This window comes from Brugia malayi (assembly GCF_000002995.4).
Source record: "Brugia malayi strain FR3 genome assembly, contig: Bm_v4_Chr1_scaffold_001, whole genome shotgun sequence".
NCBI classification, from domain to species: domain Eukaryota; kingdom Metazoa; phylum Nematoda; class Chromadorea; order Rhabditida; family Onchocercidae; genus Brugia; species Brugia malayi.
The window spans coordinates 5,110,772-5,125,185 of NW_025062475.1; the positions used below are offsets into that span (position 1 = coordinate 5,110,772).

The 14,414-nt window shown below is 24.7% G+C and overlaps 1 protein-coding gene across 1 annotated transcript; it reads left to right on the plus strand.

The window, feature by feature from the left end:
• Positions 1-927: 927 nt before the first annotated feature.
• Bm205 (Uncharacterized protein) lies at positions 928-1,137 on the plus strand (the record flags this gene model as incomplete). Its single annotated transcript, XM_043076601.1, has 1 exon — positions 928-1,137. A coding segment is annotated over one exon (210 nt), but the record flags the coding sequence as incomplete, so codon positions are not given.
• Between the last annotated feature and the right edge of the window lie 13,277 nt (positions 1,138-14,414).

Sequence of the window (14,414 nt, forward strand, 5' to 3'; positions counted from 1 at the left end):
AGATATTTCTTTGGAACTTTTATGTTATTAAATTCTAAACTTATTGCATTCAGTTCATTCATTTTCCATTTTAATTAATTAATGCAAGAAGTGATGATTTAATGAAAGTAATTAAATTCTGAAATGATTGCATTCAATTCATTCATTTCTTTCTTAATAAATGATTATATAAGAATTATTAAGAAAATATCTCAAAATCAGTACATAATTGATTTGATTATTTTGATAATTACCAAAGAAAAATAAAACTTATTGGTGTTATTAGCTAATGAAGGTTCTATTAAAGAACAAAAAAAGGAGAAAGAATTGAGACCACTCACAAAAACAAAAGAATGATTTAGAAGAATTATCAGAAATTATTCATATTTGCTAACTAAATGATTTCAAGAAATAATCCTTAGAGATGTTTTTATCAAATAATTTATTTTTTAATTTTGTTTATTTCTTTATTTTTGTGTATTAATTTATTGATATTTTTTTGTTTTAATTGATGAAGAATGAAATAATACATCAATTCATCCTATCACTTCATTCCCTCCCCTTCTTCCACTTTTTTTCGTTACTTTATTTCATTTTATTATTTATTAGTTAAACGATGGAAAATAGAGAGAGAGAGAGGACAAGTAAAGAAGATGAGGAGGGATAAAAGAAGAGAGAAAAAGAGAGAGAGAGAGAGAGAAAAGGCTTAAATTTTGCTCTATAACGAAGGATCGATACAGGAAGGTAGGCTTTTTTTTGCACTTATTAACAAACAAAACATTCAGGATGGATAGGGAAGATAGGACAGGGGAACATTTGGCATAAGAGGAAGTTAGGCTTATTTCTCTTTCGTTCTTTTTTTTTTTTTTTTTTTTTTGGACCAAAAAAAAGAGCAATGAACAGGAGGAAGAATAGATGATGACGATGATGGAGATTGAGAGATAAAGCTTAAAGGATTTTACACATACGAAAATATATCGAATTCCAATGAAACAGAAAAGGATTGTAATTGCTGGGCTTCCTAACAGAAATCAAAAAAGGTGGAATGAGTGGACGAATGGACGAATGAATAGGTTAAATATTAATATATCGAATTTTAATGAAACAGAGAGTGTTGACGGTAGTGATATTGATGATGTCATGACGATAATGCGATGATAATGATAATGATGGTATGATAATACTAGTAATGATTAGAATAATAGTAATAATAATGATGATGGTAATGAATGGATGAATGAATAAATAAATAAATGAATCTAAAACATTAGTCGAATATTACTGGCGGTGATGTGATAATAATAGGCATGACGACAGTGACAATATTGGCAGTGTTAGTGATAATGGTGAGTGTGGTGATTTCAGTGATAAGATTGGATCCTTTCTTATTTGTCTCTTTCACCCTTATCATTAATGTTTATCCGTTTTAATACCGTTTTTATTCTGATATCTAAAAAATTGAACCTCCTATTATTAGAATATTGCAGTAATTTCAGAAATATATATATATATATATATATATATATATATATATATATGCAGAACACACACACACATACACATACACCGACATACATACATTTTACCAATGTAAGCCTAGTTTCAAAGCATAGTCATTTTCGTGGTTGCGATAGTATGAAGGATAAAAAGAAATGATGATAGAATATTTCCCGAGAGATAGATATTTCCCGTTCTATTTCTTGCATGTTTGAAAAGGCTTGTTAAAGTTACTCTAAATGGTTTTCCGCAACAATTCCAATAAGGAAAATGATATCAGAGAATTACTTGGCTATATTTTATGCTAGGCCTGTAAATCTCATCTATTCGCATCCCAATATAAATGACATTGCATTCAATTCCCTTACGTATTTTTATAATCGAATGAATAACTGATAAAGTTGATTAATGGTAATATTTGCTTCTTTGTTTTTTTTTTCCTTCCTTAGTTAAAATTTTAAATTATTATCGAAATTTTCACTTCTGTTATGAATTTATTTATTTTAAATTTTTTAAATTGTTACTTAATATCATATTTACTACCAACTTCTATGAGCGTATAAATTCATCATGTTTTTTCTTTTACATTCAGTTTTGTCTAACTTAATTGTCAACTATTTAGCTAGCATTTATTTCACCACTTAATACCTGAACGATTATTTAATAATTTCCAAAATTTATGTGAAAAACATTAATAAAAATTCATCAACTTATTTGAAATTCATACATAGAGTCTATTGCTGTTAGTAAAATTGTATTTAATTATAGATTAAGAGATAAAGAACTAAACAGATGAGAATTAATTTTCATGGGTACTACTGAAGTTATCCACCACAGCAGTTGGTAATAAGTTAATCTGCTGAGGCCTCATAAATGCTTAACACTCAACGCCTTATAATAAGTTTATCATCATGAATTCAAATCTAATTGGACAAGTAATTAACATTACTGAGCTTTTTTTATCCATTAGGTTAGAAATAATTCAGTTTTATTAGATTAATAAAAAAAATTAGATCAGAATCAAAATTTGACTCATTACGTCATGTTTTTTTCTTAAGCAGCAGAAAAATTATAATGTTATATAGATTTTATTGCACAAGAATAGATGATTAATTCAAATTAATTAATTTCGGATTAAAGATTATAGGTTAAATTTTAGTTTGATATATGTTATCATAAATCACATCGATGTGTGTTTCATCATTTATTTGCATCACAATAATCAGTTGCCTATAATATTTTCAATATTTAATGTCACCTTTGCATTCATTCTTTCTTTTTTCTTTTTTTTGCTTTGCCTGGTTCATGACAGTTGACATCTTTTTTCTTTTGTACAACAATTTTGTTCTCTCCCTCTCTTTCTTCCTCTCTCTCTCTCCTTTTTTTTTGATAAAAGATGAAGATTTTTATCACTTAAAAATACAGTCACTGTTTCTTTCCTTCCTTATTTATTGATTGAATTTTTTCCCTTAATAATTTCATTTTGTTTTATCAGCTCTTTTTTTTCTTAAGTTCTTTTTTCTTCGTTTGTTGAAAGATGATAATTATATTTAATGGTTGTTTTATGGAATATTACTGTATGTTATTAAATTTTTAAATTTTTTTTAAAAAAAAGCTTAAATTAAATTTAAGCATAGTTTTAATATTAAATAGTCACAGACGAAATCGATGTTTTTCTTAACAGATTATTGTGCATTTATAATGATAGTAATACTAATTCAATGTTTTTTCTTTTTTTTTTGCGACGTTACTAGTCGTTTGTAATAAATAATGAATGATAATCAAATGATAATTCATTATGAAATTTTTTTTATCATATATGGATGGAAATGTTAATATTTGTTTGGGCTAAAATATAATGATTACTTGATTGTATAAATTAGATAGTATTCAAAACGAATGTATGAATATCTGATTGAAAAAATGATATCTGATCAGATCCGATAAGAAAGTGATATGCCGATGACCAAAATAACAATGCATAGTCTATCCCAGTAAACAAAATATATGGCTCAAAAGATATTTTGATTACGTAGCCAAGAGTGTTAGGACCTTTCTATAGCTATAGATAATTTTTGGAACAAAAGGATGAATAAATCCAATAATAAATTAATCTGAATTGTGATTAAAATACAGTATACAGTGAGAAAGATTATCAATAGTAATAGCTCTAAGGTTTAATCATTATATTAAACTGAGCCATTGCTGAATTTGTTCAAAATTCTTTGAATAAATAAATATTAGAATAAAATTAAATATGAAGTTAGATTTTTTTATTGTGAACTTCAAAAACAAGGCGAAATTTTTTTTTCTTTTTTTTGAACTTACGAATTTCTTTTGAATTTCTTTCGTAATTTCGTTCATTTTTGTTCTTTAGAATGAACTTTAATGTTTGATTTCCAAGCGAATATTGTTGGATTTTTTTAAATCCTAAAATTTTCTTGTGATTGGTGAGTGTATATATGTTTGCATGTGTGTGTGTCTGTGTGTGTGTCTGTGTGTGTGTGTGTGTGTGTATGTATGTATGTATGTATGTATGTATGTATGTTTAAAAAAAGTAAATAAGTGAAAAATTAAAAACCTTTACGCTGGTGTAAGCATGAAATTTAAGAAGTTTTTAATGAATACTTGCAATGTTATGATCTTCGATCATTAAGATTTATTTTCAATCAACAAATTAATGAAATGGTAAAATTAAAAAGTTTGATGATAATAATAGAGAAATGTTGTGTGCAATATTATTTAACTATTTTCTTTTTCCTTTTTTTCATTTTATTCCATTTCATTTCCACACTTCAACTTCGTGTAGAAAGAGGAAGAAAAACGAAGCAGAAGAAAAAAAAGACAAATAACAATTTTAATGAATTAATTGAAGCGAAAATTTAACATGAAACATTTCCATAATTGAGAAAGAAGAAAAGATGTATGAAGAGGAGATAAACAAATTTAAAACAAACAAATTCTGATACTATAACAACCATAGTCATACATGAAATAAATAATAATAATTCATTTCTTTTTTTAATATAAATTTTTTATTTTCATTTTTTTGTGGATATAATACTGTATAAATTAAATCGTTTTTTTCATTTTCATTCTCATCAAACAATCACACTGCACTATTTTTTTTTTTACTTTTTTTTGCTTTCTTTTTATTCCCTTTTTCGTTTTTTCTAAGTGTAACATTAATAATTGCATATGCATCATATTTAATTAATTCGAAAAGTTATAAAAAGCAAATTCCTTTCTTTTCCTTTTTTTGTTAAAGCTTCATTAAGAATGATTGAAATTTCAATTTCAGTTAATCGACACTTTATTTCTATTCAATGAAACAAAATATTTGCAAAAAACTATAGAGGGATTTTTTTTCTTAAAGAAGCTAATAATTCATTGTATCTATTTATGCATGAGAATTTATAAATTTTCATTTTTCTTTTTTTCTATATCAGTAAAGTAAATCAGTTATCTGGTCATGATAATAATGATGACAACAAGCAATTTCAGTTATCCAGTTACAATGATAATGATGATGAATCATAAAAAACATAATGTATTAAGTTTCACTGTCAAAAATATTTAGCAATAATCGAAAACAATGTATACGGTAATTTTGTAATATCAAATATGCAAATGACATGAATGAATTGCATGAAAATCATGTGGTATTTTAAAAAAATCAAAAAAAAAAAAAATGAATCTTGAATTCATTTTATATAATAACCTGTGTGATGATATAAGTTCTTACTTTTCCTGTTCAGATATTCCGCTAACCTTCCTGACTGAGGAGAAATTAGAAATAACTTATTGCTTTGAAACTTTCCCTATCAATGTTTGGTATCTACCACTGCTTCAGTTTATAAAATTGGGAATGTAATATATATATGAAGAGGAGATAAACAAATTTAAAACAAAATAAATGAAAATAAACTCATATTTTTCTAAACTTATCTACTGCTTAGAAAATTACTACTATTATCGTTTCATTATTTATTATTATTATTGCTGTTGTTGTTTTTGATATGAAATGCTAGAAAACGAATGAAAATGGAATAATGAAATGTTCACTGTCAAATTTATGACGTATAGTCAAGTAACTCAGAAAAAGGAATAATTCCTTTGAAAATTTCATTTATTCGTTAATGATATTGTAGTGAAGGGAGACAGGGAAGAGGGAGACGAGGGACAAAGGAAGAGTGCGCGAAAAGGGAGAGAAAGAGAGAGGAAAAGATTGCTATAAAAGACATAGAATGAGTTTATTGTGATTGATGGAAAGATGTCGAACAATCATGATTCATTAGTGGCGAGTAATTAATGAAAGCTTCTAATTAGCTACAGCATAACATATATTTGATAAATAGTGACAATTTAGTTGACAATTCCATGATGCATAACATTACTTAAGTAGTAGTTAATAGTATCACAATTACTTGTACTGTATTAATATTAATATTAATAATTAAAAATATCACAGTTTATTGCTACAATTACTATTGTTACAATTAGTAAATGATTTCAATAGCTTTAAGTTTTATTACCTTGTTAATCATTGATCTTTCTTGGTATCACTTCTAAACTATCTTTTAAATTTTTGTTTCCAAGAATGCAATAATAGTAATAAAAGAACTATTACTATTAGACCATTCTTTTTTGCCAATTTGCTAAACTAAACAAATCAATTAAATATTCAGATTACATTTCCTCACTCAAATTTGTCCCATTCTCATCAATAAAATTAACTCGTTCATCTTAATAATTCATCCCTTGTAATTATTTCCAAATTATTTCGAATTTAACAGCAATTTGCTTTCTAGCATGCAGTGTCTAATGCAATTTGATTAAACTTTAATTAATTATTATTTGAATTATTGTAAGATGAAATTCCTGCTTCTGCGAACAAAAGAGATATGGAAATAAGCCTAACCTGCAATTTGCTTTTTAATTATATATATATATTATATATATATATATATATATATATATATATATATTTTTTTTTTCAAGTCTAACATAGCATTTCTTTTCAGTAGAAAAGTAATTGTCAAAAATAATTTGGCCTTTCTGATAAATAAACAAATAATCTTTTTTTTTTCCTTTTTATTTTAATTATTTGATTTATTAAATAAGGAACTGAAAGGGAGAGGTTGAAAAAAAAGCGCAAATATTTAGTAAGAATGAAATGAATAAATTAAAATCATATTTGCATATTAACAAAGTTAACTGCATCCTATAAGTGAAGATATATTTTTTTTGCATTTCACATTAATATTATACTAATATTCTTCTTATCAAACTACATAAATAATGCTACTCAGTTATGCATAGGAGAACTAGAAATAAATTAACTAAATTATCATATTCTAATTATAGAACTAGTCTGAATAGACCAAATTAGAAGTTAAAGTTAAAGTTAAATTGAACTATCAATTTGTCATATATAAATGTATGAAATAATTGAACTTATATTAGATAAAATATGGAAATTCACTGAAAAATTATTATTCATTTTTTTCTTTTTTCTATTGAAAATTACATCAATATGCAATATTAAAAAAAAAGAGAAAAAGATCATAAAATGACGTTATTTCATAACAAACATACATTTATGCATGTAGCAGTGAATACGTCATTGTTGTAAAGAAATTTTCTTCAAAAGTTTCATTTTCATTTTTTTACATGTTAAAGAAATTTAAAAGAATTTTTTGTTGTTTTAGTTATTTGGGCTTAAAAATTTTATTTTTTTTACTAAAATTTAATCTCCATTCCATTATCAAATAAATAATTTTGATCATTTGTTATTTTAATTTCACTGTTTTATTTTTTTAAAGTTTTTCATTTTGATAAAAATTCATTCTGGTGTAAGTAGTTGTTCTTATTCTTATTGTCATTATCATTATCACATTATTATTATTATTATTATTATTATTATTATTATTATTATTATTATTATTATTATTATTATTATTATTATTATTATTATTATTATTATTATTATTATTATTATTATTATCAATAACATCATCATTATTATCATTATTAAGCAACGGTAGTAATAAAGGCAATTTTCGTGAATGTATTTCTTCCATCTTTCTTTGTGCTTATGTGTTCACTTTGTTCATTTAGACGTTACACGCATTTTTTTTACGTTAACACTTTAATTTTAATGCATATATTTGCATTAATATCTTGAATGTATTATACGTAAGCGTTCTATGTCAAATATATATACATATATTTGACATATTTGATATTAAATTTGATCCTTCATTTACAGCAATAAAATTTTCATCTCCCCAAGGATCAGATTAACAATGCAGATGGTCTCCTATCGAGGCGCATTGTAAACTCTTCTTCTCGTCAACAAATCACATCGATTTGTGTTTTCTTCACAATATTCTTCGTTATCGGTTTTAATTTTAGATTTTAATTCAAATTTATATTTTCGATTGTTTATTTAATAAGAATTGGACTAAATTATTATTCTATTAAAAAATTGGTTCAATTTTATGAAAGTTTTAATTTCATATTACTAAAAGTCTTTTCTTTTTTCTTGTTGAACATTCAATTTATTAATTTTATGCATGAATTTACGTGTTTTTAAATAATTGCACCCTTTAAAGTAAAATAATAAATACTAAGTTATATTTATTATAAATACTGTAGTAGTAGATAGAAAAAATTTGAAATGGCAGTGATAACTTTTAGTCTTATCATGATAATATCACATTTATTAGAATGGTATAAAATTTTCTATCGTTTAGCAAAAATAAATGATTACTGATAAACGAAAGCAACATATAAACACAAAAAACAACGCTTTCAACAAATGAAATTGATTCATTATCTTTTCAAGAAACAAAAAACCAATTGAAAATGGCAAGTGAACTATCAAATTCTTGCTTTAGCTTCTTTCTCATCCTTTTTGTCTTTCTCTTTCCCTCTCTCTTCCTCTTTTTTCCTTCCACAGTACATTTACTTATTTATTTTTTCTTCCTTTTAAATGTTAAATTTCATGAAAATTTCCTGTTTTCACGAAAGTTCTTTTTTCAACATAGAAGTTGTTTTTCTCGTTTTTCATTTTATTTTTCTTATATATTTGTGTAATGTTTATGAAAGCAATTTTCCCAGTTTTTCATTTTCTGACAGAATTTCTGAGTAGGTAGACAATACAAATTACTCATATAACATATGAGTTGCTATAATTATTAATGTTGATATCGATGTCTGTTATCATTGTGGCACTATCACTGTTATTATTATTATTATTGCTATGACTATTCTATTGCTGTATTACTTATTTATTTATTATTTATTACTACTGTCATTTGTTATTGTCATTATCATCATTATTATTAATTATAGCTCTTGAGGTTTTTGATTTGCACTAAGGCTGAGGACATAATAATAGCATTTTCATTTTCAAAAGGAAAAAAAGTAATATCATTTTTTCATTTTCCATAGAAATAACTTGTCTATATGTTGATAATAATTTTGATAATTAAAATGATTTTTCTAACCAAAGTCTTAAATTTGACATTTTATTATCCCTTTTTTAAGTATAATATATTGTTGTGGAAGGAAATAAAATTGAAATTTGTCAAAAATAGTGAAAATTTGAAATTAACTAAATGCAAATCTATATATTAAAAAATAAAAAATAAATGTATACTTTTTTTATCGAATAATTTGTTTTATAAATAATAATAAATTTATATCGATTCAGTAGTACTAGTATGGTTTGTTAATGATACATTACTTACTACAAAGTATAATAAAGCTTTTTAATATGAATAGCTTCTACAGCTCGAAAATTACTCATTAATTTTGCACACTGCTTTGACAAATATCGTCCTTGGAATAATTCTTCTATGGTTGATTGGTTAATTGTCTCATTTCATTCATTCTTCTCTTTCATTTTCCTTTATATATTGTACTATATATGCAAATTTAAATTGCACCATTCGTCCATTACATCCAAATAACAAATATGCATCATCAGATGACCACCCATCAGATGACCATTCCTTTATTAATATGCTTACATAGTATTTCCAAACCGCAATGAACTATTTTGTGATTGTTTTTGAAAAAGTTATAAACATGAAAAATGCTATATTCATGAGAAAGTGACAGGCAATTATTGGTCTGAACAATAAAGTGTATCATTTATATTTTCTGATGTTGTTGTTGTTGATGATGACGATGATGATGTTTATGTTGATGTTGGCGATATTGCTATGCTTACAATTCTTCATCGTACTTTGTTTACCAAAATGGTCACTGATCTCTTGGTAAATTCCTGATTAAATTTACCACGTAAGAATTTTAATCATTTCTCACAAATATTAATTATTTCTTGGATCTTAATTTAGTGGAAGAAAATTTTTAGCATTTTTTTTTTTTTTTTTTTGTTCTAAATATGACTAATTATAATTAGATGTGATAATACAGTTATGATAATATTATTATGATTAAATATGTTAAATATACGTTAATATAACTATGATTATACATGTTAATATAATTTGTATGTTAATATGATTATATGTGTTAATTATATGTATTATATATCAATTGATAAGATGAATTTTATCAAATTAATTGGAAATGAAAATAGGAATGATAATAGTGATTGTTAGACATAATGCCCTATATAACCATTGAAAAACCAATAATAATTTGACTATTATCTCAGCTCCTATAAGAAAACGTAAGATCCTGATTTGTGATACATGAATTCATCCCGTTTTTCATTTTCTTCATTGCTCTTCTTCTTATCATTGTGTAATAGAATGAATGGAAGAAGAGAAGGACAAACTGTCTATCTGAGTTGGGAAAAAGATGTTTGGATGAAGATTTAAGAGAAGATGAAAAGTGGTAAAGGCGAGGGAAGGAAAGGTAAATGAATAGAAGAAATATTTTAATGGTTGTTGTTGTTGAACTTGATGAAATCTTTCATTTCGATTCGATCAGAGTTACTTGAAATACGAGCAGATTCATTCTCTGTTTGGCAAATAACCCTGATCTGATTGATCCTGTAAGAAACCCGATTTTTATAACTTCTTCCTTTTCTTTTATATCCCGAATCAGGTCATGTACCCACATATATATATTTATATATGTATGTATATTTTTATATATTTCATCCCATCATTCTCTTCATTTTACCTTTTCCTTCCTAATCTATCTACGCCTAAATCATTTTGAAACAGAGATATACTACAAAATGATAGATAATATTTTACAGAAACCGGCCTGCTTTATCATCATTGTCATCGTTTCTTCTTCTTTACCACTTAATTTTTATTCAAACTCTAAGCTTGTGACAATCGTTGAAATGAGGAACATATACCAATAATATATCCGGTAAAAATAGTCAGTGATTGTAAATGTGACAAATTACGGAAAACTGGATCCGGTGATATGATAAACGGAGTCAAATCAAGAGTGAATATAAAATAGCATCTTATGGTGGTAATATCTTCAAGGTAAAAGCACTTCTTTTTCCTTTTTTGATTCACTATTATTCCAGTAATAATTAATGAACCAAACATATTTGCATCTCTCGTGATTTTTTTTATATTCGGAGTTGTGTATTTTGAATATTGAATGGATTTTTTAAATTATTTAATGAACTCTTTGTTGATATTATATATATGATAATAATTTTGAGTACATATTAATTATCTTCTTAGTGAGACTTTTTTCGATTAATTTCTCAAAAATATGTGATAAATTTGATCGAAATTTTAATTAATTTTATCAAATGCTATAATTTATATCCAACAAAATTTTCATTATTATATCATTTACTGCATTTTTTGAATCATAACTTTTCCCTTATTTGTCATTACATTTAAATGATTAAATGGTCTGTCACCTCTTTAATAATTAAAAAGCAAGTCTTTCAAAAACTAAGGACAGAAGAAAGTAGAAAAGTTAAACAATTGAAAAAAAAAAAAAAGTACATAATAAATTATGAAAAACATATTTCACCATTTCGAACATTTATATGTTTATATCTCTCTTCCTATCCTTAAAACATTGTTATAAAAAAAAGAGAATAGAGAGATTTTTCTCCTCCTTTTTTATTCTAGTTATTTATGGACAAAAAATAAAAATAAATGAATTACCTCTCCTTTTTTCTACTTTTTCTGAAACTAAAATACTGTTTCTTTTTAATTGTAAAATATTATTAACAAATATGAAGCTTCAAAAATTGAAATGATTTATGTTATCTTCGAAATCACAATTTTTCAGAGCACTTTTATTAAACTATAATTTGTTAAATTTTAAATGTCAGTTGTTGCTGCTATTATTTATTATTTATCATTCGTCTATTATATTTGAATGAAAATTTTTGAAAAAATCGAATGATTTAGATGCTAATACTAAAAATTCAGTATATTTAACAAATTATACATAAATTTCTTATTAATATTCATCATATATATCACTACTATTTGCTTATTCGTATCTATTATTGTTATGCAATTAAAAATGACGAAAAAAAAAGGAATAAAATAAATAAACAAACTTGAAGCTAAAGCTAATGTCAAAGCCAAAATGACTGTTTCATTTGATAAATAAGGAAAAGAAAAGAGATGGCACAATCTTTCTTCTTCTCTCTTTTTTTTAACAATTTTCGATAATTTTTTCAAAAATTTTCTCATTTTCCTTCTTTCGTTTCTTCCATCTTTCCTTCTTCCATCATTGTAAAACTTGTTCATTCAATTTTTAACACACAATGTGAATGTTGACTGTTTTTCGATTTAATTAAATTGGTAATCCTTTAACTGTTAGATACGGGCATATACACCTCTCTCTCCCTCTCTCTCTCTCTCTCCCTCCCTCTCTCTCTGTGTCTCCTTTTATCTTTTTCTTCTTTCCTCTTTTGTTTCTCTTCGAAAAAGAAAAATAAATTTGTAGTAGTAGTTATTAAGTATGATAGAGTAATGATTATGTATATATATAATTTTTTTTAAATAATCGTTACGTTATTAACATTAAATATACTTCAAAAGAAAGAAAAAAAAGCGAAAGATAAAAATAATCTACCAATTAGCATTTCCATCTAATAATTATTATTGATGAATAAATTTAATAATCTCAAATTAATAACTTTATAACAGAATTAATTAAGAATATTTGAAAAAAAAAAAAAAAACAGAGAAAAGAAAGGTAAATAGTGTTAGAAAGAAACGAGAAAAAAAAAACATTTAATAATTTATTTATGCTTAATTATTGATTATATCTTTTTTTAATATTACCAAATTTTTTAATACTTATTCCTTTTCTTTCTTTCTTTTAAAATAGAACAAAGAAAATTTTCATGCTGTTTAAACATTTCTTCATCTTTTTTTTCGTTTGCAATTGTGATAATTAAATTTAAATTATTTTTTTAAATTCGTGCAATTTGTTTGTTTGTTCTTCTGTATGTGCATGTATCTATGTATGTATGTATGTATGTATGCATGTATGTATGTGTGTGTGTGTGTGTGTATGTGTATGTGTAATATGTTGATTTTATGAAAAATGAAATCAAAGTTTTGAAGGATTATTAGTTAAGACACATAGCATGAGAAAGATGTAAAGAAAGCAAATGCAGACTGCAAGCATTTTCTCTCATTTTATCTTTTCTTTGTTTTTCCAATTCATTTTAGCTTTTCATTCATATTTTATTTTCTTCACAATTAATTCTAATACTATTTTTTCTACACCAAAACAAATATGAGCAACAGTAAATAATTAGTAATTGGTAATTATAGTAATTATAATAATAAAATTAGTAATAACAAGAATAATAACCAATGATTAATAATAAATAATAGTAAATAAACAAGTAAACAATAAATAACAATATTAATTGTAATGATATCACGAATAGCAGTAATGGCAGTTGTTGTTGCAGTAAAAGTACTATAGTTAATATTGGTAGTACTAGTAAATAACAATTCTAATTATAATGATAGTACCACTAACAGTAATAATGTAGTAATAGTAATAGTAATAGTAATAGTAGTTGTTGTTGCGTATTTTTTATCCAAAAAGTGATGTTTATTTTCCAGTGTACTATATGTTTACTCCAATGTAGTATTTAATGTGTTTATTTCAAACTTTTTCATTCACTTTGTTTTCTTTACATTCTCTTTCTTTCGCATCTGTCTCCCTCTCTCTCTCTCTTTTCTTCTCAATACGCTTTTCCTTGCCCTTTGCAGAATTAGCAAATGTAGTAGTATTAACAATAACAATAATAGTAGTAGTAGTAGTGGTGGTGCTGATAAGTAATAAGTAGTATGTAGTAGTAATAGTAGTTTGTAAACAATTTATTTTAAATTTTTGGAATGAATTTTGTTGAAAGATTTTTAGAAAGACCAAAGAAAAAATTGAAAAATGATGGAAGATATGAAGGAAAAAGTAATTCAAAAAATTTTTAATTATAAATAAAATAATAGAACAAATAAAGGTAATATAATTTATTAGTGGATTAAAAAATTAGAAAGAAAATAACAACAATAGCAATTTCATCCATCAATATATGATTGATTAGTGAAAGAAGAGGAGAAAAAAGATTATTAAAATACTCTAAAAAATAAATTTCTAATTTCATCTGTTAAAAAGACGTATTTTTTCAACCTAATCCGAAGAAGAAATTCCTTTCTGTTTCTATTTTCAAATCCCTCAAATTTTAATATGCATCAGTGAATAATTCAATTGAAATTTGAAGAAGCATTTTACCGAAGAATTGCCATCGATTTTATATTGTTAATGGTATTTGTTTACTTCAATCATCACAATACTTTGTGACATATTTATTCCCCTCACACTACATTATTTCCATTAATCTTTGCTCTTACTGGATATTATTATTACTATTATTATTATTATTGTTATTGTTATGTTATGTTATTATTATTTGTTATCGTTATTATTTTATTAAT